Source organism: Entelurus aequoreus, linkage group LG22, assembly GCF_033978785.1.
Source record: "Entelurus aequoreus isolate RoL-2023_Sb linkage group LG22, RoL_Eaeq_v1.1, whole genome shotgun sequence".
NCBI lineage: Eukaryota > Metazoa > Chordata > Actinopteri > Syngnathiformes > Syngnathidae > Entelurus > Entelurus aequoreus.
In genome coordinates this window covers 44,722,036-44,749,753 of record NC_084752.1, presented here as the reverse complement: position 1 = coordinate 44,749,753, position 27,718 = coordinate 44,722,036, and the positions used below count along the sequence as shown (strand labels likewise).

The 27,718-nt window shown below is 41.9% G+C and overlaps 1 protein-coding gene across 1 annotated transcript in view; it reads right to left on the bottom strand.

Moving 5' to 3' along the window:
- fbxw7 (F-box and WD repeat domain containing 7) overlaps positions 1 to 27,718 on the bottom strand; it is a 116,328-nt gene continuing 88,610 nt past the window's right edge. Inside the window, exons 8-11 of the mRNA XM_062033444.1 lie at positions 19,130 to 19,311; positions 7,988 to 8,213; positions 4,642 to 4,852; positions 1 to 1,257 (exon numbers count right to left, since the gene is read on the bottom strand). Of these exons, the coding sequence (XP_061889428.1) occupies positions 989 to 1,257; positions 4,642 to 4,852; positions 7,988 to 8,213; positions 19,130 to 19,311 (888 nt within the window). The 3' untranslated portion in view covers positions 1 to 988. The remainder of the gene's footprint in view (positions 1,258 to 4,641; positions 4,853 to 7,987; positions 8,214 to 19,129; positions 19,312 to 27,718) is intronic.

Below are 27,718 nucleotides of genomic sequence, written 5' to 3'. Positions count from 1 at the left end.
ACCCAAATAATTTGCTTTATTCAACAGAGAAGATTCCTTCACACGAGTAACAAAACAGACAACGGATTTGCTTGAAATGAACAAAAGAAAAAAACAAAACCCACATTTTATTGCACTTTAAGTTATAAGAAAATAAAATTCTAAGTGAATGAAACAAAGACACGATCCCTTTAAGGTTTTTTTTTCTTGTCTGCCGAGTCCTCTTTTGCTTTTTCTTTACAGGAACAAAAACCCAAATCTGATTGGTCCAACCAGACGATAAATTAACGATTGTTGTTTTCTATACAGTGTTGAACCACTTTCACACTTCATCATGGGACTGGCCCACAGTTTGGCTACAAAGGTGTCCCTTTTTCTTTTAGTCCAGCAACACTTTGAAGTCCGTGTGGTGGGACATCTTTGAACGGGGCACGCCTCCTTTAACACTCATGCACCGTGTCCGTCCCCTGCCGACCTCTGACCTCTCTCTCTCTCCGCCTCCTAGAGGCACGTTTGGCTCAAGTTTCAGTGGCAAAAAAACAACAAAACTGTACGATGTTATCTTTTTTTTTTTTTTTTTTTTCTTGTTTGGAATTTGGCCTGGGACTAAAACGTCACGGCAACTCTTTGCGTCCCCACGCCTCTTGGTCTAGCAGCATTGATACAGTTTGGCCACGGGGGGTGGGGGGAGGGGCTGGAAGTGTCGAGTCGGCGCAAACCGGCGGGGCGGCTCGTGGAGGCGGAGTCTCGAGAAGACGGGACGAGGGTTCTAATACTGGGACGTGAAACAAACCGGGGAACCTTTTGTACGTGACGCCAATTCACAGCGGTGTCAAGAAGGGAACGACAGCAAACTTGAAACTCCTCCCCCGTGGCGTGAGTGGGCGGGCCTTAAGTGTCTTCCAAAAATAATATCTCTCTGTACATCAATCCTCCAAGCCCCGCCCCCGCCCCGCGTGTGGGTGTGGCCTCACCTCAGCCCCGCCTCCACCAGCGGGGTGCGGCGCCCTCACTTCATGTCCACGTCAAAGTCCAGCACCAGCAGCTTGGTCTCCTCGGTGCCGTTGCGGCTGCCCACGGCGCACACCAGCTTGGTGTTGGAGGCCCGGATGCGCCACACCACGCCGCCGCTGCCGCCGCTCTCCAGCGTCACCAGGTTGCGGATGAACTCGCCCGTCTTCAGGTCCCACAGTTTGACCGTGCCGTCGTCCGAGCTCGTGATCACAAAGTTCTTGTTGAACTGCAGGCACGTGACGGCGCTCTGGTGCTTGTGCGGACCTGGGCGGGGGGACAGGACTCGGTTAGTGCGGTCGCCACGGCGACAGGACAACTTTGGAGGGACATTTCGGGCCTAAATGAAGCGCTTTGATGCCGATACCTACCTACTCAGTGGCCTGGTGGTTAGAGCACGGGTGTCAAACTCTGGCCCGCTTGGCCCTTGAGGCGATATCAAATGAACATTAAAGCTGCAAGCAGCGATGGATGGGACCGACTTTGAAGGCACATCAAATCCAAACCAGAGCAGTAATCAAAACTCTTTGGTCAACTTTTAATCAGAAGGATTCAATCTCTCTCCTGTGCTAGTTTGAAGCCGACACGACAAACGCGCTCAGAGGAGATAATGTTTGAAAAAAGGTGACCGTTTTTTTTAGAAAACTTTTGTTTTGAAGGGAGAATTGCAAACTTCCTGTTGATTTTTGCTGGGGGTTGTCAGTGTATGAAATGTAGGTCTAAGTGAGACCTAACATAGAAGTTTTTGTTTCATGTCTCTAAGACATTTTTGCTGGAAGTTACAGGCAGTTTTGTCTGTGTTTTCTTCCTAGGAGCAGTTTTGTCTGTGTTTTCGTCCTAGGGGGCGCTAGAGCGCAATTTTGAGTTTTGGGGTTGAGTTTTTTCATTAGATCGCAATTTTTGCCAGTCCTGATGTGTGTGTCCAGTTTGGTGAGTTTTGAAGCATGTTAAAGGCGTCAAATTATAGCTCAAAGAGGCGAAAGTGACTGTTTTTACAAAACTTTTGTTTTGAAGGGGGAATTGCCAACTTCCTGTTGATTTTTGCTGAAGTCAGTGTATGAAATCTAGGTCTAAGTGAGACCTATATAGAGGTTTTTGTTTCATGTCTCTACGACATTCCTACCGGAAGTTACAAGCAGTTTTGTCTGTGTTTTTTCCTAGGGGGCGCTAGAGCGCAATTTTGAGTTTTGGGGCTAGGTTTTTTTTTATTAGATTGCAATTTTCACCAGTCCTGATGTGTGTGCCAAATATGGTGAGTTTTGAAGCATGTTAAGGGGGTCAAACTACAGCTCAAAGAAGCGGCGGTATAACAAAGTATAATAATTAAAAAAAAAATCATAATAAAACCTTACAACTTCAATAGGGTCCTCTGTCCCAAAAGGGACATTCGGTCCCTAACTAGAGCTGGCCCACCAATTATATTCAGCGGCGGTGCCGCGGTAACACCGCATTCACCGCTAATTCTCATACTTGCTAACCCTCCTGGGAGACTCCCAAATTTCAGTGACCCTCCCGAAAATCGTCACGTCCTCTTTTCATCCAGTCCAACGAGTGCTGGCCCAGTCACATAGTATGTGCGGCTTCTGCACGCACACACAAGGGGGGGGGTTTGGTGGTAGCGGGGGGTGTATTTGGTAGCGTCCCGGGAGAGTTAGTGCTGCAAAGGGTTCTGGGTATTTGTTGTGTTGTGTTTATGTTGTGTTACGGTGCGGATGTTCTCCCGAAATGTGTTTGTCATTCTTGTTTGGTGTGGGTTCACAGTGTGGCGCATATTTGTAACAGTGTTAAAGTTGTTTATACGGCCACCCTCACTGTAACCTGTATCGCTGTTGATCAAGTATGACTTGCATTCACATGTGTGTGCGTACAGAAGCCGCACATATCATGTGACTGGGTCTGAACGATGTTAGAACGGATGAAAAGCGGACGTGACGACACCTCGTAGAGGTTGTTAAAGGCAGTGCCTGTAAGACACGCCCCCAAGACTGTGGAATACGAGATATAATGACTGATGAACACCTTGGTTGGATAATGAAGGTTGCCTCAGCTCAAAGCCTGAGCCCCGACATGAATGAAGTATCTGGCTTGGGCACATCAGATTAGATCAGTGTGTTGCAAACTGAGCCGTTTAAAGTCCTGAATGGTTGTTTTATTCATTATTTTATTTTCAAATTTATTAGCCTGTGGAAAAAGTTAATGTTGATATTTACCTCAGAAGGCTGCAAATAGAAAAGAGGCATTCCATTTTTATCTAAATTGTATTTGATATGCCATTGATATTTTGTCATTATTATTTGAAAGTGGATTTTGCATGTCACTATAAAGTTATACAAGCCTTGCTTGTTCAAAACTTGTTTGGGTCCCTATTAAAAAGTTAATTTGTTCAACCTTGGACCGCGGCTTGTTTCAGTTTTACATTTTGGCCCACTCTGTATTTGAGTTTGACACCCCTGGGTTAGAGTGTCCGCCCTGAGATGGGTAAGTCGTGGGTTCAAACCCCGGCCGAGTCATACCAAAGACTATAAAAATGGGAGCCATTACCTCCCTGCTTGGCACTCAGCATCAAGGCTTGGAATTGGGGGTTAAATCACCAAAAATGATTCCTGGGCGCGGCACTGCTGCTGCCCACTGCTCCCCTCACCTCCCAGGGGGTGAACAACGGGATGGGTCGAATGCAGAGGACAACTTTCACCACACCTAGTGTGTGTGTGTGTGACTATCATTGCTACTTTAACTTTCAAGCAGGGAAATGATGACAAAGATGAAAAGTGTGGTCCTAGTAATTTAGTTGAGACCACACCCATCAGAGTATGGTGGCCTCTGATTGGCTCAGCCTCAGGCAGCAGGACTATACTGGGTTACAGTACTACTAAAGATACCGCTACTTAAGATACACATACATGATTTATTTGTTGTAATGTAAGTGATTATTATTAACTTAGGGGAGGCTCCACACTGTGTATGGAGACACATAGTTAGCTGCTAGCCGCCTGTCACAATGATGAGACGAGTCCTGCGTTGTTGTTGTTGTTGTTGTCCGGGTTACGCCTGTTGCAGCAACTGTTGTCTATGGGCTTTTTTTTTTTTTAACCCTTCAAGTCAAGATGGCGACGCCTCCCTTTGCCCTGAGTGACTTGAAAAGATGAACATGAAACCCACAAAAGAAAATACAATTACAAGCGTAAGAATATTGTGTATGGTGAGTTCAAAGACGTGTTTATCAGTGTAAACTACAGTGTTCAGTCTTCTATTGTGTCCCAATAAAAGACAGTGATATTGTCCACTGACCTCATTATAGCGCCGACAAAGCCCCTCCCCCTCAGACATTAACGTCACCCACCAGGACCCCCTTTTGTGTGGCGTTTAGGGAGCCCTCGTAAACACGGACGCTGTTTGCTAATGAGGGCGTTTAGGGGGTGGGGGAGGGGCACTTTGGCCTTTTTTGGCAACTTCCTGTGAGATAGAGAAGATCTGTGCACGGACACACAACCTTTGTTTGCACACAACACAACACAACACAAATTGTACACATACTCTGGAAGTGTGCACCAGACAAGTCTAAGGAGGGATGTTCCTAACAGCTTTATTGATGCCGATACCATCATTAATGAGTGCGATGGAGTGATACCAATCACACGTGACACTACTGACCTTGCAGCGTCTGCAGACACTGTCCGGTCTTGATGTCCCAGATCTTGACGGTGGAGTCTGCGTTGCCCGAGACCAGGATGTTGTCTTTCAGCTCCATGCCGCTGGTGAGAGACTGGTGTCCTGTCAGCGTGTGGATGCAGTTGCCCGTCTCCACGTCCCACACCCGGATGGACGTGTCCAGGGAGCCGCTCACCACGTGGATCCCATCAAACTGACAAACAAAGACCACGTCAGCCCCTCTGCATGTTTGTCATGCTGTTGTATGTCATGCTGTTGTATGTCATGTTGTTGTATGTCATGCTGTTGTATGTCATGTTGTTGTATGTCATGCTGTTCTTTGTCTTGTTGTTGTATGTCATTCTGTTGTTGTATGTCATGTTGTTGTTGTATGTCATGTTGTTGTATGTCATGTTGTTGTATGTCATGCTGTTCTTTGTCATGTTGTTGTATGTCATGTTGTTGTATGTCATGCTGTTGTATGTCATGTTGTTGTATGTCATGCTGTTGTATGTCATGCTGTTGTATGTCATGTTGTTGTATGTCATGTTGTTGTATGTCATGTTGTTGTATGTCATGTTGTTGTATGTCATGCTGTTGTATGTCATGCTGTTGTATGTCATGTTGTATGTCATGTTGTTGTATGTCATGCTGTTGTATGTCATGTTGTTGTATGTCATGTTGTTGTATGTCATGTTGTTGTATGTCATGTTGTTGTATGTCATGTTGTTGTATGTCATGCTGTTGTATGTCATGTTGTTGTATGTCATGTTGTTGTATGTCATGTTGTTGTATGTCATGTTGTTGTATGTCATGCTGTTGTATGTCATGTTGTTGTATGTCATGTTGTATGTCATGCTGTTGTATGTCATGCTGTTGTATGTCATGTTGTATGTCATGCTGTTGTATGTCATGCTGTTGTATGTCATGTTGTTGTATGTCATGCTGTTGTATGTCATGTTGTTGTATGTCATGTTGTATGTCATGTTGTATGTCATGCTGTTGTATGTCATGCTGTTGTATGTCATGTTGTTGTATGTCATGCTGTTGTATGTCATGTTGTTGTATGTCATGTTGTTGTATGTCATGTTGTTGTATGTCATGTTGTTGTATGTCATGTTGTTGTATGTCATGTTGTATGTCATGTTGTTGTATGTCATGCTGTTGTATGTCATGCTGTTGTATGTCATGTTGTTGTATGTCATGTTGTATGTCATGCTGTTGTATGTCATGCTGTTGTATGTCATGTTGTATGTCATGCTGTTGTATGTCATGCTGTTGTATGTCATGTTGTTGTATGTCATGTTGTTGTATGTCATGCTGTTGTATGTCATGTTGTATGTCATGCTGTTGTATGTCATGTTGTATGTCATGCTGTTGTATGTCATGCTGTTGTATGTCATGCTGTTGTTGTATGTCATGCTGTTGTATGTCATGCTGTTGTATGTCATGCTGTTGTATGTCATGTTGTTGTATGTCATGCTGTTGTATGTCATGCTGTTGTATGTCATGTTGTTGTATGTCATGTTGTTGTTGTATGTCATGCTGCTGTTGTATGTCATGTTGTTGTTGTATGTCATGCTGTTGTTGTATGTCATGTTGTTGTATGTCATGCTGTTGTATGTCATGTTGTTGTTGTATGTCATGCTGTTGTTGTATGTCATGCTGTTGTTGTATGTCATGCTGTTGTATGTCATGCTGTTGTATGTCATGTTGTTGTATGTCATGTTGTATGTCATGCTGTTGTATGTCATGTTGTATGTCATGCTGTTGTATGTCATGTTGTTGTATGTCATGTTGTTGTATGTCATGCTGTTGTATGTCATGTTGTTGTATGTCATGCTGTTGTATGTCATGTTGTATGTCATGCTGTTGTATGTCATGTTGTATGTCATGCTGTTGTATGTCATGTTGTTGTATGTCATGCTGTTGTATGTCATGCTGTTGTTGTATGTCATGCTGTTGTTGTATGTCATGCTGTTGTATGTCATGCTGTTGTATGTCATGCTGTTGTATGTCATGCTGTTGTATGTCATGTTGTTGTATGTCATGTTGTTGTATGTCACGTTGTTGTATGTCATGCTGTTGTATGTAATGTTGTTGTTGTATGGCATGCTGTTGTTGTATGTCATGTTGTTGTTGTATGTCATGCTGTTGTTGTATGTCATGTTGTTGTATGTCATGCTGTTGTATGTCATGTTGTTGTTGTATGTCATGCTGTTGTTGTATGTCATGTTGTTGTATGTCATGCTGTTGTATGTCATGCTGTTGTTTGTCATGTTGTTGTATGTCATGTTGTTGTATGTCATGTTGTTGTATGTCATGCTGTTGTTTGTCATGTTGTTGTATGTCATGTTGTTGTATGTCATGCTGTTGTTTGTCATGTTGTTGTATGTCATGTTGTTGTATGTCATGTTGTTGTATGTCATGCTGTTGTTGTATGTCATGTTGTTGTATGTCATGCTGTTGTTTGTCATGTTGTTGTATGTCATGCTATTGTATGTCATGTTGTTGTATGTCATGCTGTTGTTGTATGTCATGTTGTTGTATGTCATGCTGTTGTTGTATGTCATGTTGTTGTTTGTCATGTTGTTGTATGTCATGCTGTTGTATGTCATGTTGTTGTTTGTCATGTTGTTGTATGTCATGCTGTTGTTGTATGTCATGTTGTTGTTTGTCATGTTGTTGTATGTCATGCTGTTGTATGTCATGCTATTGTATGTCATGCTGTTGTATGTCATGTTGTTGTATGTCAAGCTGTTGTATGTCATGTTGTTGTTGTATGTCATGCTGTTGTTGTATGTCATGCTGTTGTTGTATGTCATGTTGTTGTATGTCATGCTGTTGTATGTCATGCTGTTGTTTGTCATGTTGTTGTATGTCATGTTGTTGTATGTCATGTTGTTGTATGTCATGCTGTTGTTTGTCATGTTGTTGTATGTCATGCTGTTGTTTGTCATGTTGTTGTATGTCATGTTGTTGTATGTCATGTTGTTGTATGTCATGCTGTTGTTGTATGTCATGTTGTTGTATGTCATGCTGTTGTTTGTCATGTTGTTGTATGTCATGCTATTGTATGTCATGTTGTTGTATGTCATGCTGTTGTTGTATGTCATGTTGTTGTATGTCATGCTGTTGTTGTATGTCATGTTGTTGTTTGTCATGTTGTTGTATGTCATGCTGTTGTATGTCATGTTGTTGTTTGTCATGTTGTTGTATGTCATGCTGTTGTTGTATGTCATGTTGTTGTTTGTCATGTTGTTGTATGTCATGCTGTTGTTGTATGTCATGTTGTTGTTTGTCATGCTATTGTATGTCATGCTGTTGTTTGTCATGGAGGCGGGCCCACCTGTAGCGAGTACACTCTGTTGGTGTGGCCCTGCAGCGTGTGGAGGCAGGTCTCCGTCTCGGGGTCCCAGACTTTGACCATGAAGTCGTAGGCACCGCTGACCACGCGCCGGCCGTCATACTGGACGCAGCGCACGGCTGCCACGTGGCCCATGAGGACGTGTAAACACTGGCCTGTCTCGATGTCCCACACGCGAAGGGTGGCGTCCCGGGAGCCACTGACCACCCTGGGAACATGGACACCTTAATGCATGTCATGTGACCAAACCTGGGAACATGGACACCTTAATGCATGTCATGTGACCAAACCTGGGAACATGGACACCTTAATGCATGTCATGTGACCAAACCTGGGAACATGGACACCTTAATGCATGTCATGTGACCACCCTGGGAACATGGACACCTTAATGCATGTCATGTGACCTTAATGCATGTCATGTGACCAAACCTGGGAACATGGACACCTTAATGCATGTCATGTGACCAAACCTGGGAACATGGACACCTTAATGCATGTCATGTGACCTTAATGCATGTCATGTGACCAAACCTGGGAACATGGACACCTTAATGCATGTCATGTGACCAAACCTGGGAACATGGACACCTTAATGCATGTCATGTGACCTTAATGCATGTCATGTGACCAAACCTGGGAACATGGACACCTTAATGCATGTCATGTGACCTTAATGCATGTCATGTGACCAAACCTGGGAACATGGACACCTTAATGCATGTCATGTGACCAAACCTGGGAACATGGACACCTTAATGCATGTCATGTGACCAAACCTGGGAACATGGACACCTTAATGCATGTCATGTGACCAAACCTGGGAACATGGACACCTTAATGCATGTCATGTGACCAAACCTGGGAACATGGACACCTTAATGCATGTCATGTGACCACCCTGGGAACATGGACACCTTAATGCATGTCATGTGACCAAACCTGGGAACATGGACACCTTAATGCATGTCATGTGACCAAACCTGGGAACATGGACACCTTAATGCATGTCATGTGACCTTAATGCATGTCATGTGACCAAACCTGGGAACATGGACACCTTAATGCATGTCATGTGACCAAACCTGGGAACATGGACACCTTAATGCATGTCATGTGACCTTAATGCATGTCATGTGACCAAACCTGGGAACATGGACACCTTAATGCATGTCATGTGACCTTAATGCATGTCATGTGACCAAACCTGGGAACATGGACACCTTAATGCATGTCATGTGACCAAACCTGGGAACATGGACACCTTAATGCATGTCATGTGACCAAACCTGGGAACATGGACACCTTAATGCATGTCATGTGACCAAACCTGGGAACATGGACACCTTAATGCATGTCATGTGACCAAACCTGGGAACATGGACACCTTAATGCATGTCATGTGACCACCCTGGGAACATGGACACCTTAATGCATGTCATGTGACCAAACCTGGGAACATGGACACCTTAATGCATGTCATGTGACCAAACCTGGGAACATGGACACCTTAATGCATGTCATGTGACCAAACCTGGGAACATGGACACCTTAATGCATGTCATGTGACCACCCTGGGAACATGGACACCTTAATGCATGTCATGTGACCAAACCTGGGAACATGGACACCTTAATGCATGTCATGTGACCAAACCTGGGAACATGGACACCTTAATGCATGTCATGTGACCAAACCTGGGAACATGGACACCTTAATGCATGTCATGTGACCAAACCTGGGAACATGGACACCTTAATGCATGTCATGTGACCAAACCTGGGAACATGGACACCTTAATGCATGTCATGTGACCAAACCTGGGAACATGGACACCTTAATGCATGTCATGTGACCAAACCTGGGAACATGGACACCTTAATGCATGTCATGTGACCAAACCTGGGAACATGGACACCTTAATGCATGTCATGTGACCAAACCTGGGAACATGGACACCTTAATGCATGTCATGTGACCAAACCTGGGAACATGGACACCTTAATGCATGTCATGTGACCAAACCTGGGAACATGGACACCTTAATGCATGTCATGTGACCAAACCTGGGAACATGGACACCTTAATGCATGTCATGTGACCTTAATGCATGTCATGTGACCAAACCTGGGAACATGGACACCTTAATGCATGTCATGTGACCACCCTGGGAACATGGACACCTTAATGCATGTCATGTGACCAAACCTGGGAACATGGACACCTTAATGCATGTCATGTGACCAAACCTGGGAACATGGACACCTTAATGCATGTCATGTGACCAAACCTGGGAACATGGACACCTTAATGCATGTCATGTGACCAAACCTGGGAACATGGACACCTTAATGCATGTCATGTAATCAAACCTGGGAACATGGACACCTTAATGCATGTCATGTGACCAAACCTGGGAACATGGACACCTTAATGCATGTCATGTGACCAAACCTGGGAACATGGACACCTTAATGCATGTCATGTGACCAAACCTGGGAACATGGACACCTTAATGCATGTCATGTAATCAAACCTGGGAACATGGACACCTTAATGCATGTCATGTGACCAAACCTGGGAACATGGACACCTTAATGCATGTCATGTGACCTTAATGCATGTCATGTGACCAAACCTGGGAACATGGACACCTTAATGCATGTCATGTGACCACCCTGGGAACATGGACACCTTAATGCATGTCATGTGACCAAACCTGGGAACATGGACACCTTAATGCATGTCATGTAATCAAACCTGGGAACATGGACACCTTAATGCATGTCATGTGACCAAACCTGGGAACATGGACACCTTAATGCATGTCATGTGACCTTAATGCATGTCATGTGACCAAACCTTGGAACATGGACACCTTAATGCATGTCATGTGACCACCCTGGGAACATGGACACCTTAATGCATGTCATGTGACCAAACCTGGGAACATGGACACCTTAATGCATGTCATGTGACCAAACCTGGGAACATGGACACCTTAATGCATGTCATGTGACCAAACCTGGGAACATGGACACCTTAATGCATGTCATGTGACCAAACCTGGGAACATGGACACCTTAATGCATGTCATGTAATCAAACCTGGGAACATGGACACCTTAATGCATGTCATGTGACCACCCTGGGAACATGGACACCTTAATGCATGTCATGTGACCAAACCTGGGAACATGGACACCTTAATGCATGTCATGTGACCAAACCTGGGAACATGGACACCTTAATGCATGTCATGTGACCAAACCTTGGAACATGGACACCTTAATGCATGTCATGTGACCACCCTGGGAACATGGACACCTTAATGCATGTCATGTGACCAAACCTGGGAACATGGACACCTTAATGCATGTCATGTGACCAAACCTGGGAACATGGACACCTTAATGCATGTCATGTGACCAAACCTTGGAACATGGACACCTTAATGCATGTCATGTGACCACCCTGGGAACATGGACACCTTAATGCATGTCATGTAATCAAACCTGGGAACATGGACACCTTAATGCATGTCATGTGACCAAACCTGGGAACATGGACACCTTAATGCATGTCATGTGACCAAACCTGGGAACATGGACACCTTAATGCATGTCATGTGACCAAACCTGGGAACATGGACACCTTAATGCATGTCATGTGACCAAACCTGGGAACATGGACACCTTAATGCATGTCATGTGACCAAACCTGGGAACATGGACACCTTAATGCATGTCATGTAATCAAACCTGGGAACATGGACACCTTAATGCATGTCATGTGACCAAACCTGGGAACATGGACACCTTAATGCATGTCATGTGACCTTAATGCATGTCATGTGACCAAACCTGGGAACATGGACACCTTAATGCATGTCATGTGACCACCCTGGGAACATGGACACCTTAATGCATGTCATGTGACCAAACCTGGGAACATGGACACCTTAATGCATGTCATGTGACCACCCTGGGAACATGGACACCTTAATGCATGTCATGTGACCAAACCTGGGAACATGGACACCTTAATGCATGTCATGTGACCAAACCTGGGAACATGGACACCTTAATGCATGTCATGTGACCAAACCTGGGAACATGGACACCTTAATGCATGTCATGTGACCACCCTGGGAACATGGACACCTTAATGCATGTCATGTGACCAAACCTGGGAACATGGACACCTTAATGCATGTCATGTGACCAAACCTGGGAACATGGACACCTTAATGCATGTCATGTGACCAAACCTGGGAACATGGACACCTTAATGCATGTCATGTGACCAAACCTGGGAACATGGACACCTTAATGCATGTCATGTGACCAAACCTGGGAACATGGACACCTTAATGCATGTCATGTGACCAAACCTGGGAACATGGACACCTTAATGCATGTCATGTGACCAAACCTGGGAACATGGACACCTTAATGCATGTCATGTGACCAAACCTGGGAACATGGACACCTTAATGCATGTCATGTGACCAAACCTGGGAACATGGACACCTTAATGCATGTCATGTGACCAAACCTGGGAACATGGACACCTTAATGCATGTCATGTGACCAAACCTGGGAACATGACACCTTAATGCATGTCATGTGACCAAACCTGGGAACATGGACACCTTAATGCATGTCATGTGACCAAACCTGGGAACATGGACACCTTAATGCATGTCATGTAATCAAACCTGGGACATGGACACCTTAATGCATGTCATGTGACCAAACCTGGGAACATGGACACCTTAATGCATGTCATGTGACCAACCTGGGAACATGGACACCTTAATGCATGTCATGTGACCAAACCTGGGAACATGGACACCTTAATGCATGTCATGTAATCAAACCTGGGAACATGGACACCTTAATGCATGTCATGTGACCAAACCTGGGAACATGGACACCTTAATGCATGTCATGTGACCACCCTGGGAACATGGACACCTTAATGCATGTCATGTGACCACCCTGGGAACATGGACACCTTAATGCATGTCATGTGACCACCCTGGGAACATGGACACCTTAATGCATGTCATGTGACCACCCTGGGAACATGGACACCTTAATGCATGTCATGTGACCAAACCTGGGAACATGGACACCTTAATGCATGTCATGTGACCTTAATGCATGTCATGTGACCAAACCTGGGAACATGGACACCTTAATGCATGTCATGTGACCACCCTGGGAACATGGACACCTTAATGCATGTCATGTGACCAAACCTGGGAACATGGACACCTTAATGCATGTCATGTGACCACCCTGGGAACATGGACACCTTAATGCATGTCATGTGACCAAACCTGGGAACATGGACACCTTAATGCATGTCATGTGACCACCCTGGGAACATGGACACCTTAATGCATGTCATGTGACCACCCTGGGAACATGGACATCTTAATGCATGTCATGTGACCACCCTGGGAACATGGACACCTTAATGCATGTCATGTGACCAAACCTGGGAACATGGACACCTTAATGCATGTCATGTGACCTTAATGCATGTCATGTGACCAAACCTGGGAACATGGACACCTTAATGCATGTCATGTGACCACCCTGGGAACATGGACACCTTAATGCATGTCATGTGACCACCCTGGGAACATGGACACCTTAATGCATGTCATGTGACCTTAATGCATGTCATGTGACCAAACCTGGGAACATGGACACCTTAATGCATGTCATGTGACCACCCTGGGAACATGGACACCTTAATGCATGTCATGTGACCAAACCTGGGAACATGGACACCTTAATGCATGTCATGTGACCACCCTGGGAACATGGACACCTTAATGCATGTCATGTGACCACCCTGGGAACATGGACACCTTAATGCATGTCATGTGACCAAACCTGGGAACATGGACACCTTAATGCATGTCATGTGACCACCCTGGGAACATGGACACCTTAATGCATGTCATGTGACCAAACCTGGGAACATGGACACCTTAATGCATGTCATGTGACCAAACCTGGGAACATGGACACCTTAATGCATGTCATGTGACCACCCTGGGAACATGGACACCTTAATGCATGTCATGTGACCAAACCTGGGAACATGGACACCTTAATGCATGTCATGTGACCTTAATGCATGTCATGTGACCAAACCTGGGAACATGGACACCTTAATGCATGTCATGTGACCAAACCTGGGAACATGGACACCTTAATGCATGTCATGTGACCACCCTGGGAACATGGACACCTTAATGCATGTCATGTGACCAAACCTGGGAACATGGACACCTTAATGCATGTCATGTGACCACCCTGGGAACATGGACACCTTAATGCATGTCATGTGACCAAACCTGGGAACATGGACACCTTAATGCATGTCATGTGACCAAACCTGGGAACATGGACACCTTAATGCATGTCATGTGACCACCCTGGGAACATGGACACCTTAATGCATGTCATGTGACCAAACCTGGGAACATGGACACCTTAATGCATGTCATGTGACCAAACCTGGGAACATGGACACCTTAATGCATGTCATGTGACCAAACCTGGGAACATGGACACCTTAATGCATGTCATGTGACCACCCTGGGAACATGGACACCTTAATGCATGTCATGTGACCAAACCTGGGAACATGGACACCTTAATGCATGTCATGTGACCAAACCTGGGAACATGGACACCTTAATGCATGTCATGTGACCACCCTGGGAACATGGACACCTTAATGCATGTCATGTGACCACCCTGGGAACATGGACACCTTAATGCATGTCATGTGACCACCCTGGGAACATGGACACCTTAATGCATGTCATGTGACCACCCTGGGAACATGGACACCTTAATGCATGTCATGTGACCAAACCTGGGAACATGGACACCTTAATGCATGTCATGTGACCACCCTGGGAACATGGACACCTTAATGCATGTCATGTGACCAAACCTGGGAACATGGACACCTTAATGCATGTCATGTGACCACCCTGGGAACATGGACACCTTAATGCATGTCATGTGACCACCCTGGGAACATGGACACCTTAATGCATGTCATGTGACCAAACCTGGGAACATGGACACCTTAATGCATGTCATGTGACCACCCTGGGAACATGGACACCTTAATGCATGTCATGTGACCAAACCTGGGAACATGGACACCTTAATGCATGTCATGTGACCACCCTGGGAACATGGACACCTTAATGCATGTCATGTGACCAAACCTGGGAACATGGACACCTTAATGCATGTCATGTGACCTTAATGCATGTCATGTGACCAAACCTGGGAACATGGACACCTTAATGCATGTCATGTGACCAAACCTGGGAACATGGACACCTTAATGCATGTCATGTGACCACCCTGGGAACATGGACACCTTAATGCATGTCATGTGACCAAACCTGGGAACATGGACACCTTAATGCATGTCATGTGACCACCCTGGGAACATGGACACCTTAATGCATGTCATGTGACCAAACCTGGGAACATGGACACCTTAATGCATGTCATGTGACCAAACCTGGGAACATGGACACCTTAATGCATGTCATGTGACCACCCTGGGAACATGGACACCTTAATGCATGTCATGTGACCAAACCTGGGAACATGGACACCTTAATGCATGTCATGTGACCAAACCTGGGAACATGGACACCTTAATGCATGTCATGTGACCAAACCTGGGAACATGGACACCTTAATGCATGTCATGTGACCACCCTGGGAACATGGACACCTTAATGCATGTCATGTGACCAAACCTGGGAACATGGACACCTTAATGCATGTCATGTGACCAAACCTGGGAACATGGACACCTTAATGCATGTCATGTGACCACCCTGGGAACATGGACACCTTAATGCATGTCATGTGACCACCCTGGGAACATGGACACCTTAATGCATGTCATGTGACCACCCTGGGAACATGGACACCTTAATGCATGTCATGTGACCACCCTGGGAACATGGACACCTTAATGCATGTCATGTGACCAAACCTGGGAACATGGACACCTTAATGCATGTCATGTGACCACCCTGGGAACATGGACACCTTAATGCATGTCATGTGACCACCCTGGGAACATGGACACCTTAATGCATGTCATGTGACCAAACCTGGGAACATGGACACCTTAATGCATGTCATGTGACCAAACCTGGGAACATGGACACCTTAATGCATGTCATGTGACCACCCTGGGAACATGGACACCTTAATGCATGTCATGTGACCACCCTGGGAACATGGACACCTTAATGCATGTCATGTAATCAGCGTTAAAGACGTGCGGGCCGAGCAGGATAAAAGTTGCTCTCCACATGAAGAAAAAAGGGCCCTGCATTGATAAAACTCCCCGCCATCTTCTTCACTGTCTGCTTGCAGCCGTCCCAGCCAGTGAGTCATCAAACGCTACACAAAACCTCGGCGGGCCCTCGGGCGAAAAGAGCACTTTGAGCATCCTGAGTGTAATTGTGACTGAACGAGCGAGCAGCGGTTCACTAAAGAGGCTCCGTCTAATCGCCAAGACCACATGCTCACTTTCACATGAGATGCAAACTTGTCCTCGGAGGATGCTCTTTTTCTGAGGTGAGGTCAGGTCAACATGGCCAATGAAGCGTGTCTTTATCACCGTTTGTTTGTTGCTTAGTCAGCAGGATTACTCCAAAACTACTTGACCGACATTTAAGTGCAGCCTGGGACCAACTGATGAGGATCACAATGTTTTCTACAAAAATCAGAAATACAACGATGCTTGATTAAATCATTTTAGCATCATAGCCGCGGTGTTTATTTACCTAAACCACAAAGACAAATGGGCTTTATTTAAAGCAGGCAACAAGTGGGAAAGTGAACATTTATTATGTAACTTGTTACTGTAAAGTCCAGACAATAAGCCGCTACTGTATTTCAACGCTTTGAATCCTGCGGCTTATAAAACGGTGCAGCTAATTTATGGAGTTTTCTTTGCTGACGGCCATAAGGCAAATAATTTTTCCTTGTTGTGGTTTGTTCATTACTAATTTATATTCAGGGTTTTTTAAAACTACATTTAAAGTTGAGTTCTGGTGGTACAATAAATACTCAAAATTAAAAAGAATAATCGTGTAATTGTGAAGTGAAGTGAAGTGAATTACATTTATATAGCGCTTTTTCTCAAGTGACTCAAAGCGCTTTACATAGTGAAACCCAATATCTAAGTTACATTCAAACCAGTGTGGGTGGCACTGGGAGCAGGTGGGTATAGTGTCTTGCCCAAGGACACAACGGCAGTGACTAGGATGGCGGAAGCGGGGATCGAACCTGCAACCCTCAAGTTGCTGGCACGGCCGCTCTACCAACCGAGCTATACCGCCCCATTAACTGTGATTACAATATTAAAACAATTGTGAATATTATTTTTGCCATAATCCTCCAGCAATAATATATATGCGTATATATATATATATATATATATATATATATATATATATATATATATACACACACACACATATATACACATATCATATACACATATATCATATACACGATATATATATATATATATATATATATATATATATATATATATATATATATATATACACATACACACACATATATACACATAATATACACTTATATCATATACACATATCATATACACGATATATATATATCTATATATATATGCATTATATATATATATATATATATATATATATATATATACATACATACATGCATTATATATATATATATATATATATATATATATATATATATATATATATATATATATTTACATACATGCATTATATATATATATCTATCTATATACATACATGCATTACATACATGCATTATATATATATATATATATATATATATATATATATATATACACATACATACACACACACGCATATATACTTATATATACACATATATATATATATACACACACACATGTGTATATATATATACATATATATATACATACATACATACACACACACACGCATATATATATATATATATATATATATATATATATATATATATATATATATATATATATATATATATATATATATATATATATATATATATATATATATTATCCGTTATACAGTGCTCAATACCGGGGGTAGAGCGGAATATACGTTAGGTCAGAAAAAACCCAGAGGCTATATCATCCCTACAAGCCTGTTTCGCAGGATTTTACATACATAACTGACAAGCAGGGAAACCTGCGAAACAGGCTTGTAGGGATGATAACGCCTCTGTGTTTTTTCTGACCTAACGTATATATGTATATATATATATATATATATATATATATATACTGTTACAAGCAACCTTCAATAGGAAGCCATGATTGTGATGTGGTCCTCAGTAAAAATTAGTTTGACACCCTTAAGTACAGTAAAGTACGTTTTTGATGTAATTTGTTAGTATAATAACTAGGGCTGCAACAACTAATCGATTATAAAAATAGTTGGCGATTAATTTAGTCATCGATTCGTTGGATCTATACTATGCGCATGCGCAGAGGCTACTTTTTTATTTTTAATAAACCTTTATTTATAAACTGCATCATGTACAAACAGCTGAGAAACAATAATCAAAATACGCATGGTGCCAGTATGCTGTTGTTTTCAATAAAATACTGGAAAGGATAGAAATGTAGTTTGTCTCTTTTATCCGATTATTAATCGAATAATCGAAGTATTAATCGACAGATTAATCGATTATTAAATGAGTTGTTAGTTGCAGCCCTAATAATAATAACATTGTGTTTAATGAACTAGGTAGAGCAACAACCCAATACAGTACGGCGAGGATGCCAACATGAATTGATATTTGTGTTCCAGTCCACTTGCTTTGGGGCCAGATCCTGCAGGGACTTAGTACACCCAGTCTTGCCTATGAGAGCAGTTGTCGTGACATGGCATTATCTTACTGACATTGTTGGGGGCTACCTGTGAAGGTGTACAAGTGGGAATGCTCAAGGTCCTTGGGAAGGACGACACGACCCATCAACACATCCCACCCGGGCCCCGTGCCGCAAATACCTTTTCTCGTGTAGGTGCATGCAGCGCACGGTTGAGGTATGCCCGTAGAGGGTGTGGATACATTCTCCTGTCTCTGCATTCCAGACCTTGAGTGTGCGGTCGGTGGAGCCGCTGATGATGATGCTGTCACGCATCTGGGACGACCACACGCCGCCCGTGTGGCCCACCAACGTACGCAGACACTGTGCAGAAGGAGAGGGGAGAGGTCAGCATGTCAAAAAAAAAGGGACATTTATGTGATCCATTAGGCTGTTCTAATTGCGTTCACTCATGTATTAGGAAAAAGCAGCATTGTGCTTGACAAGTGTCCAATAACGAGACGCCCTCATTCATCCTCATTAGTCATGCTAGATTAGCCATTGATTCATTATGGAAATCTTTCTGATCAATTGGATTTTCCGCAGTTTGTCTCAATTGTGCCGCCATTAAATGTATTCAATTAAAATGTGTGTGGGTTGAGGATGTGAGGAGCTCAGAGCGCAGGATTTAGTAGCAAGATGACAAGCGCAACCTGCGCCGAGTCCCTTTCTCCCGGGGAAGAACACTTGGACTTTCAAACTCGCAACACTGGAAGATTAGTTTCAGGGCAGCGTGGCCAAGAAACTTGGGGGTTAATGTTACAAAATCCAGCTGCAGCTAAATGATGCATACAAAAAGCCAATCACGAAAACACCCCGTCCAGCAAAAAGAAAGTAAAACACTGATATATATTAGTAGGGTTGGGTATCGGAGTTCGAACGATTCCAATTCCGATTCCGATTCCTGGCGATTCTCGATTCCGGTTCTTTTAGGAGGCAGGGTCAAAAAAAAGTTTAGGATATTTTAAATGAGCTAGCTAACCTACAGTCTTTCTGAATGAAATAGTCTGACATTCTCCATCAATTTTAATTCTATTAACTTTTTATGAACTTCACTATAAATTCCTCACAGGGCTGTTTTCAACTAGAATATAAATATCAAATCTATGAACTTGAATATAAATATTATAAATTATGAATACATTTTCCCAGGGGTACACTTTCTACATAAGTGCATGATGCTGCAGGAAACCTCATGAAAACACATTTACACATAAGTGTATGATGCTGCAGGAAACCTCATGAAAACACATTTACACACACAAGTGTATGATGCTGCAGGAAACCTCATGAAAACACATTTACACACACAAGTGTATGATGCTGCAGGAAACCTCATGAAAACATTTACACATAAGTGTATGATGCTGCAGGAAACCTCATGAAAACACATTTACACATAAGTGTATGATGCTGCAGGAAACCTCATGAAAACACATTTACACATAAGTGTATGATGCTGCAGGAAACCTCATGAAAACACCTTTACACATAAGTGTATGATGCTGCAGGAAACCTCAAGAAAACACATTTACACATAAGTGTATGATGCTGCAGGAAACCTCATGAAAACATATTTACACATAAGTGTATGATGCTGCAGGAAACCTCATGAAAACACCTTTACACATAAGTGTATGATGCTGCAGGAAACCTCATGAAAACACCTTTACACATAAGTGTATGATGCTGCAGGAAACCTCATGAAAACACCTTTACACATAAGTGTATGATGCTGCAGGAAACCTCATGAAAACACCTTTACACATAAGTGTATGATGCTGCAGGAAACCTCATGAAAACACATTTACACACAAGTGTATGATGCTGCAGGAAACCTCATGAAAACACATTTACACACAAGTGTATGATGCTGCAGGAAACCTCATGAAAACACATTTACACATAAGTGTATGATGCTGCAGGAAACCTCCTGAAAACACCTTTACACATAAGTGCATGATGCTGCAGGAAACCTCATGAACACATTTACACATAAATGTATGATGCTGCAGGAAAACTCATGAAAACACCTTCACACATAAGTGTATGATGCTGCAGGAAAACTCATGAAAACACATTTACACATAAGTGTATGATGCTGCAGGAAACCTCATGAAAACACCTTTACACATAAGTGTATGATGCTGCAGGAAACCTCATGAAAACACCTTTACACATAAGTGTATGATGCTGCAGGAAACCTCATGAAAACACATTTACACATAAGTGTATGATGCTGCAGGAAACCTCATGAAAACACCTTTACACATAAGTGTATGATGCGGCAGGAAACCTCATGAACACATTTACACATAAATGTATGATGCTGCAGGAAAACTCATGAAAACACCTTCACACATAAGTGTATGATGCTGCAGGAAAACTCATGGAAACACATTTACACATAAGTGTATGATGCTGCAGGAAACCTCATGAAAACACCTTTACACATAAGTGTATGATGCTGCAGGAAACCTCATGAAAACACATTTACACACAAGTGTATGATGCTGCAGGAAACCTCAAGAAAACACATTTACACATAAGTGTATGATGCTGCAGGAAACCTCATGAAAACACATTTACACATAAGTGTATGATGCTGCAGGAAACCTCATGAAAACACATTTACACATAAGTGTATGATGCTGCAGGAAACCTCATGAAAACACCTTTACACATAAGTGTATGATGCTGCAGGAAACCTCATGAAAACACATTTACACACAAGTGTATGATGCCGCAGGAAACCTCATGAAAACACATTTACACATAAGTGTATGATGCTGCAGGAAACCTCATGAAAACACCTTTACACATAAGTGTATGATGCGGCAGGAAACCTCATGAAAACACATTTACACATAAGTGTATGATGCTGCAGGAAACCTCATGAAAACACATTTACACATAAGTGTATGATGCTGAGAATCGGAAAGTTAGTCCCGGTTCCAATCGATACTCGACACCCAACCCTATATATTAGTGTATAATATCTTTAAAATGAGAGCACACTTACAGAATCCAGGAAACATTAGACATGTTTTTGTTAACGGGCTGTAAATGTCTTACGGCCAATCAGAAGCAGGCTTTGAGTGACACATGATAGTGCATCTCTACCGGGTTGCAACAAGTCACTAATTAAACCTCTTCTGTTGTCTTCAATGAAAGACTAAGGGTCATATTATCATCAATGTCTTCCTTCCTGTCTGCACCTCGTGTGCATTACTTCTTATAATCACAATCGATTTGTGCTGAGACATTAGCCACGCTCTGAAAAAAAAAAAGCTAATGGTAAAGACGCCATAGATGCGACTGATGGTCGACTATGGGCAAAATCTAAGGAATGACATTTGAGTATGGCAGCGTTTTTCAACCTTTTTTGAGCCAAGGCACATTTTTTTGCGTTGAAAAAATGCGGAGGCACACCACCAGCAGAAATCATTAAAAATCGAAACTCAGTTGACAGTAAAAAGTTGTTGGATATGACTTTAAAGCATAACCAAGCATGCATCACTATAGCTCTTGTCTCAAAGTAGGTGTACTGTCACCACCTGTCATATCACGCCGTGACTTATTTGGACTTTTTTGCCGTTTTCCTGTGTGTAGTGTTTTAGTTCTAGTCTTGCGCTCCTATTTTGGTGGCTTTTCCTGTTTTCTTGGTATTTTCCTGCAGCAGTTTCATGTCTTCCTTTGAGCGATATTCCCCGCATCTACTTTGTAAAGAGCAAACAAAGATATTTCAGTTGTTTTTATCCTTCTTTGTGGGGACATTGTTGATTGTCATGTCATGTTCGGATGTACTTTGTGGACGCCGTCTTTTCTCCGCAGTAAGTCTTTGCTGTCGTCCAGCATTCTGATTTTGTTTACTTTGTAGCCAGTTCAGTTTTAGTTTCATTCTGCATAGCCTTCCCTAAACTTCAATGCCTTTTCTTAGGGGCACTCACCTTTTGTTAATTTTTGGCTTAACCATTAGACACCTTTTTACCTGCACGCTGCCTCCTGCTGTTTCCGACATCTACAAAGCAATTAGCTACCGGCTGCCACCTACTGATATGGAAGAGTATTACACGGTTACTCTGCCGAGCTCCAGACAGCACCGACACTCAACAACAACACATCATTTGCAGACTATAATTGCTGGTTTGCAAAAAATATTTTTAACCCAAATAGGTGAAATTAGATCATTTCCCACGGCACACCAGACTGTGTGCCGCGGCACAGTGGTTGAAAAACACTGGAGTATGTAAGTCAGACCTCACATTTATGCAGTGGGCTGACCTACACTGCAAAAAGTGAAATCTAAGTAAGATGAAATATGTCAAATAAGGGTGATATTTGCTTATTTTCTGTCTGATAAGATCATTCTTCTCACTAAGCAGATTTGATGTTAGAGTGTTTTACTTGTTTTAAGGGTTTTGCTCCTAAATGATCTTACCTTGTTGCTGAGATTTGATGAGCTATATTGAGTAAAACATGCTTGAAACTAGAATATCAACTGTTGCAAAGCTGTGTCATCAACACTCACAATTATAAAACTACTTTTTTAAAGTCATCACTTCTTATTTCAAGCAAGAAAAAAAAAATCATGCTTTGCTGTTTTATTTCCAATGAAACAATAGAAAATAGGTACTCATATAGTAGTACAGTTGGCACAGTACAGTAAACTGACAGTTAATATTTAAACATTTAACATTTCAAACAATTTTGAACAGAAATAGTTCATGCACATTCAGATAAATTCTTCCAAATTACGATTAAAAACATTTTGGCCAGGGGCCGGGCTGTATATATGCGCACTAATTGACTGAAAGAGCACGCACTTGGCGCGATGATGTCATGTTATCCATGGAAAAATGCATTTTCAGACAATATGATTTGCCTGAGCGGCTAGGAGACCCCGAGAGTAACAAGCGCTTGCCTTGTTGCCTTTCCATTAAGAACAATAAACTACTTTTTAGTATAAGTTTGCTGGTTTCAAGAAATGTAATGCCGAGCGCATATCATTATGTCAAGATAATGGCACTAGCATTTACTTCATTTAAGAATATTTTTCAACATATTGAGAAAAAAGGTCTCTTTTTTTTTTCTACCAAGAAAAGTGTACTTGTTATTAGTGAGAATATACTTATTTTAAGCTATTTTTGGGTTCATTGAGGTTAGCTAATTTGACTTGTTTTGGAAAGTCTTGACAAGCCAAATGTTCTTGTTCTATTGGCAGATAATTTTGCTTAGTTCAAATTAGGGCTGCAACAACTAATTGATTAAAATCGATTATGAAAATAGTTGGCGATTAATTTAGTCATCGATTCGTTGGAACTATGCTATGCGCGGAGGCTTTTTTATTTTGATTTTTTATAAACCTTTATTTATAAACTGCAACATTTACAAACAGCTGAGAAACAATAATCAAAATAAGTACAAAACAGCGCCAGGGCGGCGCTGAGGCTACGTCTCATGAGGTGGCAGTAAGCTAGCCAATGATGTGTCATGTGCAGCTCGCGTGACGACGCCGTCTCGTTTGCCTAAACATTCGAAAAATGGCGCAGGAAAACACTACCGATAGTTCAGCGGAGAAACATCTTGAGGTTATTGCTTCAATGGAGAAAAGTGTACGACCTAAGTCGTCAAAAGTGTGGGAACACTTCACTTGAAAGACTTCAAAGAAGAGCGTTTCCTGCAAAATGGCACGGAAGTACAACATTGCTAAGGAAACATGTTGGAGCCATGGATGAAGGGAGGAACTCACAGTACGTAACTTTTTAAGTCCATAGTGGCAACAAGCATTCATGAGTTCCGCTTTTTTGTGAGTGACGTTAACGTTATGCCTTTGTTGCAACGCGGGGCTGATAATGTGTCTCCGGCACATTTGACTCCGTGTTGAGAGAGAAAACGCACGGTTACCAATTTGGAAATAAACGTAACGGACAGAAATATCTCAGGTTGGTTTCATAATGGATCAATGTATTCGGGCCCGATAAAGCTATATAAATATATTTAGATTTGAGTGACGCTTTAGTACAGGGGTCACCAACGCGGTGCCCGCGGGCACCAGGTAGCCCGTAAGGACCAGATGAGTAGCCCGCTGGCCTGTTCTAAAAATAGCTCAAATAGCAGCACTTACCAGTGAGCTTCCTCTATTTTTTAAATTGTATTTATTTACTAGCAAGCTGGTCTCACTTTGCTCGACATTTTTAATTCTAAGAGAGACAAAACTCAAATAGAATTTGAAAATCCAAAAAAATATTTTAAAGACTTGGTCTTCCCTTGTTTAAATAAATTCATTATTTTTTTTTTACTTTGCTTCTTATAACTTTCAGAAAGACAATTTTAGAGAAAAAATACAACCTTAAAAATGATTTTAGGATTTTTAAACACATATACCTTTTTACCTTTTAAATTCCTTCCTCTTCTTTCCTGACAATTTTGACAATGTTCAAGTAATTTATTTTTTTTTATTGTAAAGAATAATAAATACATTTTAATTTAATTCTTCATTTTAGCTTCTGTTTTTTCGACAAAGAATATTTGTGAAATATTTCTTCAAACTTGTTTTGATTCAAATTTTAAAAAATTATTCTGGCAAATCTAGAAAATCTGTAGAATCAAATTGTAATTGTATTTCAAATTCTTTTGAATTTCTTTTAAAATATTTGTTCTGGAAAATCTAGAAGAAATAATGATTTGTCTTTGTTAGAAATATAGCTTGGTCCAATTTGTTATATATTCTAACAAAGTGCAGATTGGATTTTAACCTATTTAAAACATGTCATCAAAATTCTAAAATTAATCTTAATCAGGAAAAAATTACTAATGATGTTCCATAAATTCTTTTTTTAATTTAAAAAAAAAAAGATTCGAATTAGCTAGTTTTTCTCTTCTTTTTTTCGGTTGAATTTTGAATTTTAAAGAGTCAAAATTGAAGATAAACTTTGTTTGAAATTTTTTTTTTCGTGTTTTCTCCTCTTTTAAACCGTTCAATTAATTGTAAATATCATTAATTATTAATAATAACATAGAGTTAAAGGTAAATTGAGCAAATTGGCTATTTCTGGCAATTTATTTAAGTGTGTATCAAACTGGTAGCCCTTCGCATTAATCACTACCCAAGAAGTAGCTCTTGCTTTCAAAAAGGTTGCTGACCCCTGCTTTAGTATAACTAAACGTTACGAAGGTGCTGGAATATTCCATGCTATTATTCAGAGGCAGCCTAAAATTGATCCTTTATTATTCACAACAGAAACGTGTACAATATCTGATTCAGTTCTGATCTGACGAGTTACATTTCTGTGTTGTTATTGGTGTATGCTGCACCCCCAATGTCCACAACATGGTGCCAGTATGCTGGGTTTTTTCAATTTATCCGATTATTAATCGAAGTAATAATCAACAGATTAGTCGATTATCAAATTTATCGTTAGTTGCAGCCCAAGTTCAAATAAAATACCCCTCATTTTTGTATTTTTTTTCTTTCTCGTTTTCGAACGCAGACTTTTTGCCGTGCGTCGGAGCAGTTGACCTGCCGTGACAGTCACTGGCCGCACGTGGCGCTGAGATGAAAGAGGAAGAAACGCGGCGCGATTAGCGCGTGGGAAGAGAGAATGTGAAATAAAGAGCTTAGGTGTCTTCATGCGGCAACATTCAATAAAATAAGACGGCCCCGGAGAGTGCGGGGGTGGGGGCCCATCAGCAATCTTTAAATGAATGCAGGCAGGCCTTTTTTTTTTTTTTTTTTTTTTTTTTTTTGGAATAAAAAGCTTGTAATTTGCAGGCGGTTTTTCAGCCACAAGACTTGTCATGCACTCATGCGCTACGGCATGTTAATGAAATAATAAATGACAATGGAACACAGAGACGTGCTATGATGACATTAGTGGGAATTAAGATGGCATCCAGGTCTGATGTGGATCCAGCATCCTGCCTAACATCCCTGCTTTCATCTTGGATGCAGCCAACATTTTCATCTTTCACATTCTCTGGTCAGTGTCCAGCTCCTCAAATAAAACAGTAAGAATGCACCCCCGCCCCCACCTTCCTTCTTTTTTTGGGTGGACATTTCAGGCAGGCATTCAGGCACCACAAAATAGAAATGAAAGCGCCTCTTCTTGGCGTGATGCACGCTCGCATCCATATCCGTGTTGGAATGACGGGAGAAGCCACTTTGTGGCACCGCAAAGAACTGAAGAGTGAGACGTGGAAATCACATTTCTATTGCGGCATGTCTGGAAAAAAGGTAGACTTTGATACACTTTAGGGTAGAGATGGATCATTTTGTCTTGTCGACAGACAAGTGCGGAGGCGGTAGCGTGACGATCTGCGGATGCACGAGTGCTAGCGGCACCAGCGAGCCACGGTTCTTTACAAGCAAACAAAAATTCCAATATTTACTGTGACATTATAAAGTAGGGCTGGGCGATACGGCCTTTTATTAATATGTGGATATGTTTAGTCCATGTCACGATACACCATATATATGTGGATATGTTTAGTCCATGTCACGATACACCATATATATGTGGATATGTTTAGTCCATGTCACGATACACCATATATATGTGGATATGTTTAGTCCATGTCACGATACACCATATATATGTGGATATGTTTAGTCCATGTCACGATACACCATATATATGTGGATATGTTTAGGCCATGTCACGATACACCATATATATGTGGATATGTTTAGTCCATGTCACGATACACCATATATATGTGGATATGTTTA